This window comes from Crocodylus siamensis, chromosome 10 (genome assembly GCF_052110815.1).
Source record: "Crocodylus siamensis isolate JL-2025a chromosome 10, ASM5211081v1, whole genome shotgun sequence".
NCBI lineage: Eukaryota > Metazoa > Chordata > Crocodylia > Crocodylidae > Crocodylus > Crocodylus siamensis.
Window position 1 is genome coordinate 56912950 of NC_143404.1, and position 17606 is coordinate 56930555.

Sequence of the window (17606 nt, forward strand, 5' to 3'; positions counted from 1 at the left end):
AAGTCAGTCTGGGATTCACAGATCAATGCCAAATCCAGATTAAGTGACCTGTGATAGCAAGAAAATGATGCGAAAGGTGCTCTCAGAATGGGAACCCTTTACAGGTCCGGATGCTTACTTTTTACAATTGATCAGGAAGGTTGGAAGCTTCTACTCAAGGTGTAATTGGGAGGGAGCACCAGCACTGCCACTGACTCCATGCTTCTACAAGGATTACTGTGGTCCATAAGTGGTGGTCCAAGAAGCCCAAATAAATGCTTCTCTCTAGACCCCATTCACCATTATAGAGCTTTCAATCTGAAGTTTGATAAGGGACCATGGTGAACCATAAAAATGTCTGAGGATAGACAGTATCCATGGCTCCAAAAAGGTTGGAAACCATGGTGTTAAACAATCCACAATAACACTGGTGGGGAGGCTTCAGGGCTGATCACATCAAATCCCATTAGAACTGGTTTCAATATCTGCTTGCCCCTATGTAATTGGGCAGAAGTCACTTATTCATTTCTCAGTGATAAACTGCTCAGACTCTGGAAGACAGTAGACAGCATTTGTTCAAGTGGGTCCAAGAAAATTCTCTCCAGGCCAGATTGGTTGACCTTCAATACCCTCCTGAAAAAACACACTTAAGCCAGAAATCACTCCACTAGGTAGCCTGGTCTCATTTTACACAAGGTTAGAGTCTATGTACCCCTCCCCACCTACCTGCATCTCACTGAAGGAACGTGGCAGTGCCACTCTTATGTGTCGACTCAGTAGCTTGGTGTGCTTGGAGCACTGCAACCGCTTCCTCAATCTCACAAAACAAAACAAAAGGTAGAGACTTTAGTCAGTCTGATATCGGCAGCTCTCTGCACAAGTAACATGATATCCGAGGCTCCTAACTGGACCCCTGTATAGATGCTTTTTCAAGAAATGAATGAGTTATCAGAGTTGCTATATTATAACAGTGGCCCTGGATTAGGTTAATTTTATTCAAAAACTCCACTGTCTTCTGATCCAGAAAGTCTTTCAGATACTGGGCAATTCTGCAATATGCCAAAGCATATAACTTGGGGTGGGGGGTATTCCCTCCACTAACTTGTGTGGGATGTGGGCTTTCTGTACTATAACAACTGCTATCAGGATATTTGTCCCAGAAGCTTCTGATGATTTACTTTACAAGGAACAGTTCAGCCTCTTCTTCATATAGCCCTGCACAACTGGCCACATTCACTGTGGGGCTTTTTGCCTTCTTCAGAAGCACTACTTAGGTACCAAGAGTCCAGACTCCTTTGTAGCTGAGCCAGTAGTCTGATTCCACCTGGCAAAGGCAAGCTGCCTGTTTTAAAAAGGGAAATGGCACAAGCAAATAATATTATTTTTAATAATATTCTGTCACTACTGGAAGCAGGAATAAAACTGATCAGTTCTCAGTGGGTCTAAGCAGCCAAGCATGAGGAAAAGCAGATTCTGCGCAGAGACAGCATTTTAATGTCTGGACATTTAGAAGAGAGGTCATTCCTCAGAGCTTACACGTGTCAGATAACAGTGGATCCTTCATCAGCCTGAGAGATTTAGCATGTTCACTATTGTCCAGGCTCCTTTAAGAACTCCCTCTTACAGGAGGTATTGTACAGGACACGTGAAGGCTCAGAGCATAGACCCAGACCTATGGCTTCTGACATGCATGAAAAGAAACTGCTCACAGCAGGATCTACTGCCTCAAAGTATGTTGCTCAGTGACAGCTAACGAAGTCACCAGGATTGTATGTTATTGCCAAGTGATTTGGGGGATAAAGACTGGGAAGATGCTGCTTTTGACTCCCTAGTACAAACAGGTCCCTACAGAATCTCCAGGAATCCAAATCTTTGTGAACAAGAACCTTATAAACCAGCACCAGTTCTGTAATCCCCAAACAGAGATCACAGTAGCGAAAGAATAGTCATTTTCTGGCAAGAAAGTTGCCTCTATCAGGAAGAATCAGACCATCCTGTGCCCATCTCCTATCTAAACAGTTGGAGCCCTTCTGCTTGCTGTGCTTTGCTAAAAAGCCAGCAGCCAATTTTCTACAAGCAGGCTCTGTTCAGGTGACCTCCAACTGTCTGAGAACAAAATGAACCAACAGCCATTCGTGCTCCGTTTGTCAGACTAAAATGAGCTGGAAGAGCTGGGGATGTCAGTCAGGATTGATGGGCAGTGAGGGCCAGGCCAGCGCCTACCCACACTCTTCTTTAGTTAGTGAGTCAGGGAATTAAGGGTTTCAAATATTAAAAAAGCTTTGCACACACCATATCTCAGTCTCTTAGGCCAAACAGTCAGACAGGCTAGTCTGCATCTTCCTCCTCCGAACACACCTGTGCTCTCCTTACTATGGGACATCCCATTCCTGCAAGCCACGTGCTGGATCTGGGTCCCAGCTTTTCCCAATCCCTCATTTATCTGCCTGTCAGCTTTGCCAGCTCCTGGAAACACCAGTCCTATGTGCCAAGTCCAACTCCATGCACCTTTTCCCTGCAAAAAGGACTACAAACCAACAATCTCTTTATACAAGTAGTAAGCTAAACTATTACCCCCTCTTCTCTGCTTTTGTTCACATAGAATTGTATCTTCACTAGAGGGCTTTTTTTCTTTAACCTTTAGTTAGCTAGTTTCTAAATGATTAGCACATTTAAGCCACTTGCGAGCACTGGCTTGGGACTGTCTTCACTGGTTTGATAAGTATTCTGAGCTAAATGATGGGACAGTATCCTAGGGCAAGGACACTCAGAAAGGACAAGTCATTGCTGACCTTGCTCCGTCTCAATTCCAGCCTGTTTCTGCAACACAGAATCATAGAAAATTAGGGTTGGAAGGGATGTCAGGAAGGCATTGAGTCCACCCCCCTGCTCAAAGCAGGACCACCTCCAACTTGATCATTCCAGCCAAGGCTTTGTCAGGCTGGGCCTTAAAAACCTCCAAGGATGGAGATTCCACCACCTCTCTGGTAACCCGTTCCAGTGCTTCACCATCCTCCAAGGGAGAAAGTTTTTCCTAATATCTAATCTAAACCTCCCTGCTGCAACTTGAGACCATTACTTTTTGTTCTATCATCTTCCACCACTGAAAACAATCTAGCTCCATCCTCTTTGGAAACACCCTTGTCTTCTGTTCTACAGATTAAATAAGCCTAGTTCCCTCAGTCTCTCCTCATAAGTTATGTCCCCCAGTCCCATAACCATTTTTATTGCCTTCCACGGAACTCTCTCCAACTTTTCTGCATCCTTTCTGTAGTGGGGGCTCAAAACTGGACATAGTACTCCAGATGTGGCCTCACCAGTGCTGAATAGAGGGGAATAATTACTTTCCTCAATCTGCCCCAGCTTCTGCCAGTGCAGCCCAGTATGCTGTTAGCCTTCTTGGCAACAAGGGCACAACATCCTCTCAAAGTATTTTTTTCCCCTTGAAAAACACCTCTGCTCTCAACTTCAAAAGAGCTGCTCCACCCTCTCCTTTCTCCATTGCTATGGGGAGGCAGGGGAAGGGGCAGCACAATTACTCGTGCCATGCATTTAATTTTGGGTCATTTCTGCTTCCTCTCTCCCCACCCTCCTCTTAGGACACTACTGCTTGCTTTTGTCTACAGCAGGCATTTACCGCGCTGGCCCATCCTCCTGCCCTGTAACTTCTCTGCGCACACGTTCACATGTAGACTGCCGACGCATCATACCTTGGAGCGGAGGGATTCTGGCGATTCCAGCAGCAGCAGCAGCTCGGAATTATCAATCTCTAGCAGCATCCCTGTGATCTTCCCAGCAAGCGAGGTATGCATTGCATGAATGAGGGGATAGAGGCGTTCACCTGCTCACATTAACATCAACAGCAACTTTATATATTAGGGAAAACTCCCAAGTGATATCAAATCATTTAGATTTGTCAACAACCTCTTCCCCATTATGTTCCTCCTCCCCCAGCTAGGACTTCCAGCCCTGACCTCTCAGTATAGAGGCAGCCTGGGTGAAACATCTCTTTTTCCCCCACCTCCCATTCTGTTATACAAAACTGACATTTTCCTGTTCATTAAATAACAGGTGAGAGAATCTGGGATGGAAACAATGGCTTAAGCTAGGCAGGAGCTGTGTGGGCTACTCCCCTACCGCTCTTCCATCTCAACTTGCAACACCTGCTGCTATTTCAAGGCTGAAGTCCCCACACAGAGAGCTGTACCAAAGCACCTCAGTCCTGAACACAGCATGTGCCTACCAACAGTTTTTCCATTCCTTGACCAGGGACTGCAAATCTCTCTTCCCCCCACCCCCCGAAGACTGAAGCTGCTGGCTGAAATCAGATAGTGGCAGCCACCTGTTGCTGCTGGCCTGTATTGAGTGCTACTAGCAGTGAGGTAGGGAGGACAGTCCATTTTAGACCCATGAGGAAGGGCTCCCCCAGCGGGAAGCATGGGAAAACATATTTGTTTGTAAAGGCACAGATTGGGGGGGTGGGGGCTCACTGGCATATCGACCTCTGTGGAGGGAGGAAGGACTGGGCTCTGCTTCATTACATATTGGCCTGGGCAGGGTACCCTTGGCAAATGCACAACCCAGGGAAGGCACAGCAAGGCAAGTCTCCGTCACCAAGTTCTTAGTGCTTAATAGACATTCAGAACTAACATCTCTGCCCAGCGCATGCTCCTGTGGCACATACCAGCTGCTCAGTCAGCAGGAAGTCCTAGGTGCTACATGAAACCCAAGCCCATTAGCAAAGTCCTGTGCCTGTGAGACAGTCTGGGTGAGGTCTAGTTGACTGATAGGACCCAAACCTTCAAGGAAAGGGATTTTTTTTTTTTTTTTAAACGAAAAACACAAAAGCAGCAGCAAAGCAGAGTTTTGACTTCAGCAGACGCTGAACAACTGCCCCTGCAGCAACCTGGCAATATGGAGCTCTACATGGCATTCAATGCTCACTGGATTTCCTTTCAGTTGGGCCTCTATCCATGACCCATGGCACAATGCCCATTGGTGACATGTTCTCATGCATGAGACAGCCACTGCCTAGCTTTGGCACCCCATAATGGAAGCTATTCCACAAAGGACTGGGGTGGGAGGAGCAGCACTAGGTTGCATTGTGCCAAGATATTAGAGCTTGCTCTGTGCACATTGGCTAGAGAACCAGAAGCAGTAAAACTGCAGTAGCATGGCAGTGTTCCCCAGATAATTAGCTATATTGTACAGATATACCTTTAGATTTTCCTTGGCACATGCAAGCCTAAACATCCTGCAGGCCTCTCATGCACAAACACAACGTGCAACTCCAGCCAGTTACAGCTGGAATTGCTTCCGCAAGTTAATGCCTGCCTCTTGGAGGAATAAACCTGTAAGGCTACATTGGCACTTACCTATCATTTGCTTCTGCTCCTGAGGAGGGGCTGCAGCCAACATAGATGCAGTCAGTGGCTCCTGCCCCTGGACATGAACGGCAGGTTCTCCACCCTATGCAACACACAAGGAACAGGACTGGTCAGAAGAGATAGGGAACAAGACTTAGAGTGAGCAGGGTGCACCAGAGAGGTCTTAGAAACAAAGATTCTGGAAAGGAGGACACATCCCAGTCACTGGCCTCAGCAATTACAGAACCCTTTTAACCGGGGAAATCTCAATCCTTAAGCATCCTGCCAACAAGTCAAACCAGGGCTGAATTCAGGTAAGCTGGAAAACTAGGTATACCATAGTCCTGCCACCTACGGTGCTCTCTGACCTTTCCCAATCCCTTTCCCCTTCCCTAGAGATGGAGCGGGGGGTAGGGGTTAAGAGTTCCTCTTCTACCCTACCAGGGGCAGAGACCCCTTTGAGAGGATGGCAGCAGGTGGCACCCATTATTTACCCCAACAGCCAAAGTGTATCATCTCAGTGGGAGGATAGGGGACTGAACCTGCTGTACTCTCGTGCTATACACCTCTCTGCTGCAAAGGTACGGGCAACACCCTCGAGCACCCCTGAACAGTGGGTTTCCGTATTAACACTCCACTGCATAAGGCAATTCATACATCCCAGAGCTACTGTTTCAGAATCTGACCTTGCCACAATGGTTATATTTGGTTCGTGCTTTCCAGATTTTTTTGAAAGCTTAAAACACAGGTCCTTATTGTCTCCCTGCTGTGATTACTAGATGATGGTTCAGTTTGACAACTAGCTTCACTCAGGACTATCTAGGCACAGGGTTCTTGAAGGCAGGTTGCCTGACCAGGCCACAACAGAATCAGGTTTGACATGACTGCAAGCATCTGAAGAGTCACCCTTCTGGTACCACAGGAAGAGCCTTTCCATTCTCAGAAAAAGTTATCCAATTCCTAATTTGCTACCAGCATTAAGAACCAACTCTGGTAAGTGACAGATTTCTAACAGTTTTTCATCAGGCAGGTGATAAGGCAGGAAATCACAGTTCTGGGAGAATCTGCAAGCTTCAGGAGTGAGACTGAATCCTCTCTCCTCCTCCTGACGGGAGACCTCTGCATCAGGGCTGGTTGAGTGTTTCAGATCATGGGATCTGCACATGAGGCCTGGCCTCCACCAAGTGCACAGGACTTAGCAGGCAGTGCTCCACACTGATTCAAGTAGCCTGGCTGAGGGAGGCAGGATGCAGCACTGCACATCTAGGCACTTGGAGTCACACCAGTGTCATGGTTACAGCAGACTGCAGTGCTCTGTGGCCTGTATCTCAGATCTTCCTCCTTTAACAGCCCCAAGCATACACCATGAGAGAAACAGTCCATCTTTCCTGCATCTTCAGGAATTCCAGCAGCTTCATGCGTCTCATTAAGTTCAAATGGAAACAACACAAGACCTGCCAGATCCTCCAAGAGCTCAGGAAACCGGGGCTGTTTTTGGAATGCCATCATTCAGCCTTCTATTCAATGTTTCTGTCCCTATGACTACAGCAAATTGCTGAGTCCTGAGAGCACCACATCTGGGATAAGAGCATGTGAACCACCTACCTGCTGTACTGGCATAGGCATCACACTTCCCACTGGCTGGATGTTCCGCACCGCGGAGGAGTACTTGTACTGTGAAGTGCTCCGGGGCAGGGAAGCTGTGGGGAGCGCTCGCGTGCTGACTGTCTGGGTCCCTATGTTAGCTGAAACAGAGACAAAAGGGTCTGCAAGGAAGAGTCATCTCACCATCTGCTTGTACACACCAAACAGCTTGGTGGTAGCACTTTCTGCAGGACAGCAAGAATATTCCCCTCACAGGTTCAAAGCAATCTGCATCTTAGAGAAGAGAACATGAAGACAAAAGACTCATCCGGTAATTCAAGGAGGTCAAATTCACCTCATACCACAGGCTGGGTGCAGCCCACTGGGCTCCTTGCAGGCCAGATCCAGCCTGGGGCATCTGGTGCCTCCAATCTGGGGCACGCAGCAGCAGCAGCAGCAGCTCTGACTCTGGCCAGGGGTACACGGCAGCTCACGGCTCACAGTGGTGTCACTGACTCCAGCCCAGGGCATGTGGTGGCTCTGGCTCTGGCCCAAGGGCTCAAAGTGGTACCAGCTCTGACATGAGGCAGTGGCAGAGCCAACAGAGGAGAAACAGGAAGCATGAGTCAAGCAACTGTTTACCGCAGTGGTGGTAATGGGCCAACTGGCTACAGAGCAACTGGGGCTGTATCCTGCCACTAACCACCATGCCCACCGGGACCCAGAGGTTGTGGTCACTCCACCTGGCCGTGCCCCCAGCTTCTGCCACCAGGAGCCTGGCAGACCAGAGACAGCAGCTCTGAGGGCTGGATGCAGCCTGCTCTAATCAGTGGGTCACAAACAGATCCACCTATTCTCCTCTTAGAGAAGTCAGTCACGTTCAGCAACTGAAAGGAAGCACCGGAGCCCAGTATAAAGGGACTCGCCTAGACCCCGCTGAGTGCACTGACTAGGGTGGCCTGCTGTGAGAGCAACCAGGGACTGAGAGTAAAGGGAAGTGTTCTACGGGAGCATAACGCTGCCCTCCTCCACTGTTGGGCTGACTGCAGGAAGGAGGCGACAGCTGAGGAAAAAGTAAAAGAGATGAGAACAAGAACCACCAAGGGGCCCCAAACATGCCCTCCACACACCACATGTTACTGTGCTGCACCAATTTCATATGGGCTCCCATAATTCCCCCTGGGTGACATGGGAGCAGCTTCTCTATGCCTCCTGCTCTACCACTCATTGAAGAGGCGCTCCCTTCTCCTCAAGCAACCACTCAGCTTGCTGGCTCACAAGAATGGACTCCACAGAATCAAAGCATCTCCAACACCAACTGCCTTTCGTTTCCTCCTCTCTTCAAGAACAGGAGATGCGAGTGCCAAATACAGAAGATGGGTCAAGCACCACAAGTGCCAAGGGAGGGAATCCAAATTTGAGCAATTTATACTTTTTTCTGGGAGCAGCAGCAGCAGCTGGTTCATTACATACACAAGGTGACCTCAAACATGCACCCTATTACCAAGGCACAACATCCTCCTGACCCATATTACCCACATCCTACAACCTGGCCTCCTAACCTTGAGTGTGAAGGAGTCTAACTTAGTGCCACCCATGTACTGAGGGCTGAAGAGAAGAGAGGAGACCAGCAAGAAAAGTAGCCAAGAGTCCTGCTTACAAATCACCTCTGGATCCAGCTGTAGGCTGCTCCAGTTTCCTCCACCACATCTCTTATGCTGACAAAGAATGACAAGGTAAACTAACTGAACTGACAAGCGACCAAACTTCTCTCCCAGGAAGCTGGGTGAGTATCTTTTGACCTGAATACTTATGGTGAAAGGTCAGCTCATGTCAAAGCCCCACTTCCAGGTCCTGCAGAAGTCAGAATAGGAGGTCAGCAGGTGAGTAGGGAAGGGATGAACAAGATGCAGTCAAGCAGGCAACACACAGTTGAGTCAATCCTGGGAGCAGTCAAGCAATCAGATACAAAGGCAGAATATACACATAAGCAAGGACTCCATGTGACTGTTTTAATGTCTATATAGTGTACACAGCATCCAGCAGGACTAAGCAGTATCAACATCCTGTTGTGCTAGGCACTGTCCCATAGATATCTATCTTCCCTGAAAACTATAAATCAATTATCTGCTCAGACTGCTCAAGTCTATTTGGGATGGAGAGCATCATTTGGGATAGAGGACACTTTACTACTGCAATGCAAACTCTTTAAAGCTGATCTCCACCAACCCTCCAACAGGAAAGAAAGAGAGGGAAAGAGTTTCAAGTTCTCCTCCAGCACCACAAATAGACTGCTCTTCACAGAAGCAGAGGGAGCGCAAGTAGCAAATGCCCTCATCACCATGCCCTCACTATAGCAACTCCCACATCCTTTCTTCCTCAGCTTACCCACTCTCTGGGTCTGTGGTGACACTCGGGGCACTTGGGTTGAGGCCTGCCTCATGGTGCTGATGTTGGACAACAGGCGCCTGGGTGGAGCTGTGGTCCTCAGGATCGGGGTAGCTGATGGGAAGGCTGCAGGGAATGACCACTTTGTATTAGAAAACACTTCCTGAAAGTACAGGTGCAGAAGAAAATGATCAAGAACAGTCACTGTTGAAAGAGGGAGGCCTTTGCTTTGCCACTGAGTAAGTGCCAAGAGCTTCCCCCTCATTACCTACAGGTGCCCCACAAACCAGAAGTGCCACACAGCTCTCCAAGCCAGGCTTGAATTGAGTGAGCCTTCAAACCTTAAACCTATGCCAATACCAGAGAACCAGAGGGAAAACACAGAACGACAAGCAGCCACCAAAGTGCACTCCTGCTCCCCACACACAAGTTGTTCACAGGGAGAGACAGATAGACTCACTCACGGGGAGGCCTGGAGGGCTGTGCACTCCAGCGAGCAGCAGGACGGACTGAAGCAACTGGGCTGGGACTGTAGAAAGTAGCTCTGGTTTGTGGCTATGAGGGGAGAACATGTTATCCAGAGTGATTTGCAAGCCAGAGTTACTGCATCAGCATCCACAGCAGTGACAGACCACAAAATGGGAAAGTAGGCCCAAGTCTTTGAAATGTTGGTGGTGTAAGTGTTCCAGGGATCTCTACAAACTAATACATGCACCCCAGCATTCTTGGCATTTATACTGCACCTAAAACACAGACCCATTTCTGCTCCTTCCCCTTCACTCCTGTTCCCTATATCCTTTTCAGCTTCCTTACTCATCTCCTCCCACTCACTCTGCATCTTCTACAACACCGCAGCACATGACCTCAGTCCTCCTCCTAGTCCAACCAGCAGATCCCTTCTCCACATTCAGAACCCTGACCTGGACCAATTCTTGGAGGTCTTCCAACCGTAACCCATCTCCCACCCATGAGAAAGATACTCAGGTTCAGGAGCTGTGCATACCAGCTAAAATTTAAAATCAAGGCATACCTATTTAGGCACTTAGGGCATCTTTACATGTGCTCTGGGGTGGGGGTCAGAGGGCACTTTAATTAGAGCAGCTCTCAGGAGTCGCTCTAAATTAACGTGCCTGCAGAGTCTTGTGTACTCATCATTCCACACTTCAAAACGTCAGCAGGGGTGCTTTAACTAAAGCTTGTTTGACGAGATTTAAAGTGCCTCCGCCACCATTTTGAAGCATGAGTATGCTGAATACATGATACCAAAGCTGCTGGAGTGTGCCAACTTAGGTTAGATTAATTGAGTCTGCTCTGAGACATTCTAATTAGAACGCACTGGAGTAGGTGTTGGGCTCGTGTACAGGTGCCCCTAAATATGTGGCCTAATTTTCAAAAGCATTGACGATGCACCTGCTACCAGGATTTCTGAAAGTCATACCACCTATTTAGCCATCTGCCTATGGACTTCAGAGCCAGCTTTAAGTAGCCAGGTTTGAAAGTCTTGTTCATACTCTGCACTGTCACATGGGCACTACCAAGAAGCTAGTTTCTGTCCTACTGTGCATATGTCGCAATATAGTAGAGGGCCCAGAGGATATTCAATGAATAATACAGACTAACAGAGTAGACAAGAGCCAGATGCAGCACGGCACATAGGTCTCACATCTTTGTCACATGACCAGGACAGATTCTAGTGGTACCCCGTTGTCAGATTTGGGTTTTGTGGTGGTGAAAGGACAAGTGCTCAGACTGCAGCATCACTCAGAATGGCTTCATTAGCTCTGACATTTCCAGACTTAAGATTTTTTTGGCTGTTACCACCAGAACCCAAAAATAAACTGTTTTTCTCCACTTGTTGTTAGTTCAGGAGTTTGCATGTACACACCCCTGCCATGCGAAAGGCTTGGGGCTGCTCTGGCACTCCAACTCGGGCTTCCTGGCAGTCTGCTGAAAAGTTGCAGAAAGAGGGGTTAGTTGAACTCACCTGTGGGATGGGAGGCAGGAAGTACCCTGTAGGTGGCTGGAAGGAGCCAAGAAGAGGGCCAGGCAGGGTCCGCATGGTAGCCAACCTCTGCATATACTGGTTGGTAAGAATTGCTTTCCTTTCTTCCTTCCTTTGAGCAAGGGCAACATACAAAGGCTTGGTGCTGACAATCCGCCCATTCATTTCTGTCACGGCCTTGGTAGCCTCTTCTGGGGAGGAAAAACATACAAAGCCAAACCCTTTGCTGTGTCCACCTTCTGTCATCACCTATAATTAGATTAGAACAACACAACTGAGTCCACTGAATGCCATGCATCCCACATTCATAATCACACAGGGCCGTCAAAGGTGGGCATGCAAACAGGTAGAGGACTGGCAGAAGCCAGCCATCAAGAAAAATTGATGCTCTGACCTGGGTGCCTAGGGACTATATGCAGAATTGGTATTTCTTTCAGATCAGGCAGGAAGTAGGAGCCCTGAATTTTAATGCTATGCAACTGTAAATGACAATAGCTGAGGGTGACTTTCCACCTCACCTTAATACTAAATTTTACGGTTACCAGGGACAGGCACATCAGACAGCTTGGCTGTAGTGCAACATGCTTCTCCATATGATATACATGGTGGGGTGGTAAGTGGGATGCACAGGAGCTGGGTTCATTACCCAATCACCCTGTACTAGCAACCACTGCAAAAGCAATGACAGAAGTGGAGAGAATCAGCACTGATCTGTTTAGATACTATACATACTAGTACAGTGGTTTTCAACTTGTTTTCATTTGCAGACTCCTAAAAAATTTTGAACAGAGGTGCAGAATATAAGCGTGGGTATTCACATACTTTTGATTGATCATAGTCATCTTTCATGGACCCCTTAGACATAGTCTGCAGACCCTTAGGGGTCTGTGGACTACAAGTTGAAAACCACTGTCCTAGTGGTATCAAGAATACTACTCAGACATCTGGGATTCATTCAGTCCCAGTCCAATGCCAACTAATGCAGTACTAAACCTAGGACTCATCAACAGCTTGCCTCATGAATAGGGATCTACTTAAAATCAGAGTGAGAAAAAGGGGGTTTTGTGGCCTGTTCACAGAGCAGAGTTGATTATATGTGCATTTTGTGGCAGCTCCACCCCCTGGCACTGACTGGCAGAGAGGTGGAGGGGGAGAAGGGGCAAGGGGGCAACTGCCATCCTGTCTGATGCCCTTTGTGCCATCCTGCCAGCCGGAGGCTTCCCCTCCCGGTAGCATTTTATTTTTATCAAGTTTTTTTTTTTTTTTTGAGTTCACAGATAATTCCAGATTTCGTGGTTTTTGCAAAATCTGTGAAACTGTGAATTGAGTAGGTCCCTACTTGGGATTTATAAAGGCTCCAAACAAATGCCATGCCCTGCCTGAGAGCAGAGACTCGCAGCTGTCAAGTGAAACAGCCCCCACCAGCAACTGACAGGTTACAAGGTAACTAAATGTAAAGTGATGCCATTCGTATGAGCACAATGCTTCCCCCAGGCATGCACAACCTTCAGGGCAAACACAAGAACAACAGAACCCAGCAAGCCCCCCAGTTAATACTTCATACCATCTGAACTGCAAGGTGCCAGACTTTCACCTAGTTTTAAGAGCTCGCATCTCTGAAGCTAACACTGGCTACACATCTTCATTTGCAGCGAAGACATGTCAGATCTGAACTGAAGGGGATGCACAAAACACTTCCAAAACTTGTACATCTTTTTAAAGGCTTGGTGCTGACATGAAAGAAAGGTGATTCTTGGTATTTGGTTCAGAATACAAAATACAAACAGGCAGAACCATTTACTTCAGCTGTGCTGAATAAACAAAACTAACTCTCTAGGGGGGAGAAACTTTTAAAAACCCAGGTGGTAGCCTACATCCCTCACCTTGGCACTAGTAATGGTACCATATGGAGAGAACTCCTTCCGTAGTCGCTCATCATCAATACCATCGTCCAGGTTCTTCACATACAAGTTTACCCCCTAAAAACAAATAGGGCAACAGGTCAGTTTCCTCCTAAAGACATAACAGGCTTCTAAAAATTCAGGATGGCTTCACAGGGCCCACAATATACGTTACGCCATTAGGAACTCATTTTACTGTGCCATACAGATTTCTTCCATCTGTAGAAAAGCCTGGAGTGGTTTTGACTATTAATTGTTAATGCAAAATTCACCTTTTTTCTGGCTACGGAAAGAATTCTGGAGATACAGCAAAGTCCCTGATGCCCACAGTGCTTTAGGATGGGGCTAGCTGTGCATCTTCCTCACCTGAAGGTAAGACATACCCTGAAGGTGTTTATAACACAAACAGTCACTGGGAGCCCATCCTTTTTCTGATGGTTAGAGGTCTTTAACTGACAGCCTTCAGTTTATTTGTGGCCAGTTTATATCCATTTCTTCTAATGCCAATATCACCCTTCAAGCTTCCCTGGTGTTTATAGACAGCATTTATGTCTACTGCAAAGCTTTGTTTTGCAAAGAACCTCATTTTACAATAGGACTTGATAAGCTTGTGAAGGGAATTATGGTGTAGTTGGTTTCAATAGCAATGGACCAGACTCATTCCCTTTCACTCCATCATATGCGTCTCTAACCTGGGATAGCCTCTGGAAGGATCCAGCTCCAGAGACTCAAATGCAATAGGATGCACCAAACAGCTGCAACAATTGAAGCCAACCCCTGCATGGGTATGAAAACTTGAGGTTGACTGGTAAACTCCCAAAATACATGACTGAAAAAAGAATACAGCAGACTGCAAAGAACAGCAAAGGGATTAGAAGAGGCATTTTTTCTAGCTCTCATAATAGCAGGAGATTTCCTGATCACAGAGGAGCAAAAACTCTTTATAGAACCTTAAAAGAAGGAAAGAAACTGCCTATAGAAACAATGGGGTTGATTGGACATGCAACTGATTGGTGTTACCCTGGGTATGGAGGTCCGACCCACGTAGTAAGGAGGGAGACTTTCTTCCCTAGGATTGCTGCTAGAACCAGGTGGAGTTTTAAAGAGCACTGAGCAGAGGCCCACTGAAGCCTCGAAGCATTTAAGTAAGAGCCCAGAGGGAACAATTAGGCCAGTGCTTGACCCTTTTGAAAAAAAAAAAAAAAAATGATAAAAAGGATCCCATTCCAAGTACCAGATGCCTGAAGGTTTCCCTCAGAGGCTGGGAGATCCAGCAGGGCCAAACATCATGCAGTTAGTCTTCTGGACAACCATGTCAGAGAGCAAAACAGGTAGCTAGCCTTGCAGCATAAGGCACAAAATGCTGCTGCTTACACCATTACCTGGTACCTGCTTGCTCTTTCCTGCTTGATCTGTTCAAATTTACGCTTCAGTTCACTCTGACGCTCCAGCCTCTTCTGAGCTCGGCCAACGTACACCATCCGGCCATTGATTTCCTTCCCATTCATGTCTGCCACAGCCTGCCAGAAAAAGGAGCCAAATCTAAGCACAGAGAGAAACAACAGCACCCACGCTTGTCACACACTTCCCAACAGCTATAGGGCTTCTCAAGGAGAAGTAGAAGCAGCTTTGCTTCCGAACATAGGTTACAGCATGGATCTCTCTTCTATTTTGCGCAGGGAAACCTTGGTCCCCCAGACACATATTGCTCCTCTGGGATTCAGTATTACCAAGAATTTACAGAACTTGTGTATTATGGACTCTTTCTTCCTGGAATATTAGCAGCTTTTCATGTTTCAACAGTTGATGCATGTCAGGCTCTTTACACTGATGAGCAGGTGCAATCAGACACCCCTGGTCCAATTAAATCTATAAAGCAGGGATCCACTTGCCTTCTGGGCTTCCTCGTGCTTCTCAAAATTGACAAACCCAAAGCCTTTCGAGTGGCCAGAATCATCCATCATAACTTTGACACTTAGCGTCTTTCCTGCAATAGAAGAGTGTTAGGCATGAGAACCGCTTGGGGTACAATGATAGTGTCCATGGAACCTCAGCTCACAACCTTAGCAAAATCACCAATGTCTACACTATCTCTTTGGCTAATGATCAGATGTCATTAGAAGAGAGCGAAGTAAGTGCAATGGCAGCAGCATACAAGATTCAGATATTTAGGCAATTCTTACACCTCTCCTACAGTTCTCGTTTGGTGCAAAAAGGGAGACAGGTGCATGTTGCAGGGGAGCCCTACCATTTACCCTACTCTTTAAAGCCAACAGGAGCATAACAATGGCAGAAGCAGCTGGGTACAGGCACCTAGCCAGTGCTGTGAAAAGGCTTGAGGGCAGTAGAGGAATGACAGAGCTGCAAGAATCCAGAAGGCACTCTCCAACAGCTAGCGCAGGAGCCTTGGGTTGTATTCTTGGTGGAAGACTACAGCTTAACTCTGGGCAAGTCATAAGTTCTGGCACCCCATTTCCACATCTATAAAACTGAGCTAAATATTCTTATCTATATTCACATGGGGAATCCAGTTACAGAAATGCTGCCTTGCAGAGGCACAATTGCAAGGTTTTCTATAGATGTTAAATGATTTAGTGTTTATCAAGAGCCAACAGCAAGCTGAGTGCTTGAAATAAAAAACAAAACAGCAACAAACCTCATTGTCATTGCAAGAACTTAGGGATGCGATCCACTGCAAGGCTCAGTAGAAAGAGTAACATTTGCTTTCATATCCAGGTTGGATAGTTACATTTGTGTAACTGGCTTATACATCTTTGCACAGTTCTAAGGCATTTTTTGTCCCTATTTGCTCAATGGGCTTTTTTTTTTTTAAACTGGCAGGGCATGCTATCAGCTATTCTCCACCTTCCAGGTAAGGGATGGATGACGGAGTTATTGAATGCATAATTTTCAAGGTTGCAAGCTACACCATTACAATCCTGTGGAATGTCTCGCTAGGTCTGCAGCTGATTTGGTAATCTGAGCCCTCTGGACTTCATTAGTACTTAAGAGGCAAGAATTCTCGTGGGTAATATTTTTTATTGAACCAACTCATAGACCAGTGTTCGGGTATCACAGTAGCCTTCCTCGAGCCTCAGTACACTTCCTCTTTAATGCTAAAGCTAAGAGTTTATAAAAACAAGAAGAAGCCCAACTATTCATGCAGGTTCTCTCCTTTGCACAAATTCATCATTCTGTAGAACAGGGGTCGGCAACCCTTGACACGTGCCAGAGCATGGCACACAAGGCCATTTTCCTGGCCACACCACTGCTGGCCACAGAGTCCAGGGTGCTTACAGCAGGCAGCTGGGAGACATCTCTGATCCCACCTCCTCCTCTCCCATTTAGTGGAGACAGGGACCCTCACTAGCAGTGCCTGCAGGGTGGCTGGGGGCAGTGTTGGGGGAGTGGCCCAGGGTCAGGTCAGGCTGCAGACTCCCCCAGCTGCAGAGACCATGGAGCTGGCTACTTCCACATCTGCTGCCCCCGGGGTCAGGGGCCATGCTGTCAAGCCACCCGCATCTCTGCCCAGGCCAAAAAGCAAAAGGAAGCAGCACAGATGGCCGGGAATCCCATGGGAAGGGTCAGGCGCTGCCGAGCCAGGCAGAACAAGCCCTGCCACGAGTGGCCACTGAAGCGCTCACCCGACGCAACTCCACTGTCACTGTGGAGTGACACACAGGTCCCCCAACCTGCCCCTGAAGACCATGTCCCATGGCAAGCACCTGCCTCCCCCCTACCCCCCACATGCACAGAACCTGGACTGCATGCTGCTGCGCTCCCCACTGCCCGCTGGGATCCACCAGCCATGCTCACCCCCCAGAACTGCTCACTCAGGTGTTGCATCACCACCGTATTGCTGCCACCTCACACCCTTTTACCCCAGATGCCTACCCCGGGGCACTCTCAACACCCTCAGAGTGAAAGTGAAACCACAAGCTGCCAGGAAAGCAGGATGCGGCCAGGAGATGGCCAGGAGGGAGGGGGCAGGTAGCAGCCACTCACCATCCTGCCCAGTCTATTGCAGCTTCCTGGTGGGCATTGGCTTCCTGCCTGGGAGTGCTATGCCTCTGGGAGCTCCAGAGGCAACGTGTACCCACAGACCTGAGCCCCACGAGCAGCGGGTACTGAGAGAGGCACTGCTGCCACAGTGGCACCACCCTGCCAAGCAGGAACCCCCAGAGAAGACTCCTACAGCCATCCAGGATGCCCCAGCAGCTGCCAAGCTGCCGCTGCGGGCACCACAAGTCCCCTCCAGACCTTTTAAATCGACAGTATGGCAGGAACCAAGTGTGTGCACATCTCTCTCCCCTTCCTTAGGGGTTGCTTGTAGCAGGCAACCATGAGGCTGCAAGCACACCTTGGGGAGCACAGGGAAAGAAGCCG

The 17606-nt window shown here is 47.9% G+C and overlaps 1 protein-coding gene across 1 annotated transcript in view; it reads right to left on the reverse strand.

Moving 5' to 3' along the window:
• The window catches only part of PABPC1L (poly(A) binding protein cytoplasmic 1 like), a 31391-nt gene that overhangs the window by 2593 nt on the left and 11192 nt on the right, over positions 1-17606 (reverse strand). The window contains exons 5-14 of the mRNA XM_090064897.1: positions 15113-15207; positions 14603-14740; positions 13203-13298; positions 11302-11568; positions 9782-9872; positions 9318-9443; positions 6951-7090; positions 5355-5448; positions 3690-3820; positions 706-796 (exon numbers count right to left, since the gene is read on the reverse strand). Coding sequence (XP_089921023.1) covers positions 713-796; positions 3690-3820; positions 5355-5448; positions 6951-7090; positions 9318-9443; positions 9782-9872; positions 11302-11568; positions 13203-13298; positions 14603-14740; positions 15113-15207 — 1262 coding nt within the window. The 3' untranslated portion in view covers positions 706-712. The remainder of the gene's footprint in view (positions 1-705; positions 797-3689; positions 3821-5354; positions 5449-6950; positions 7091-9317; positions 9444-9781; positions 9873-11301; positions 11569-13202; positions 13299-14602; positions 14741-15112; positions 15208-17606) is intronic.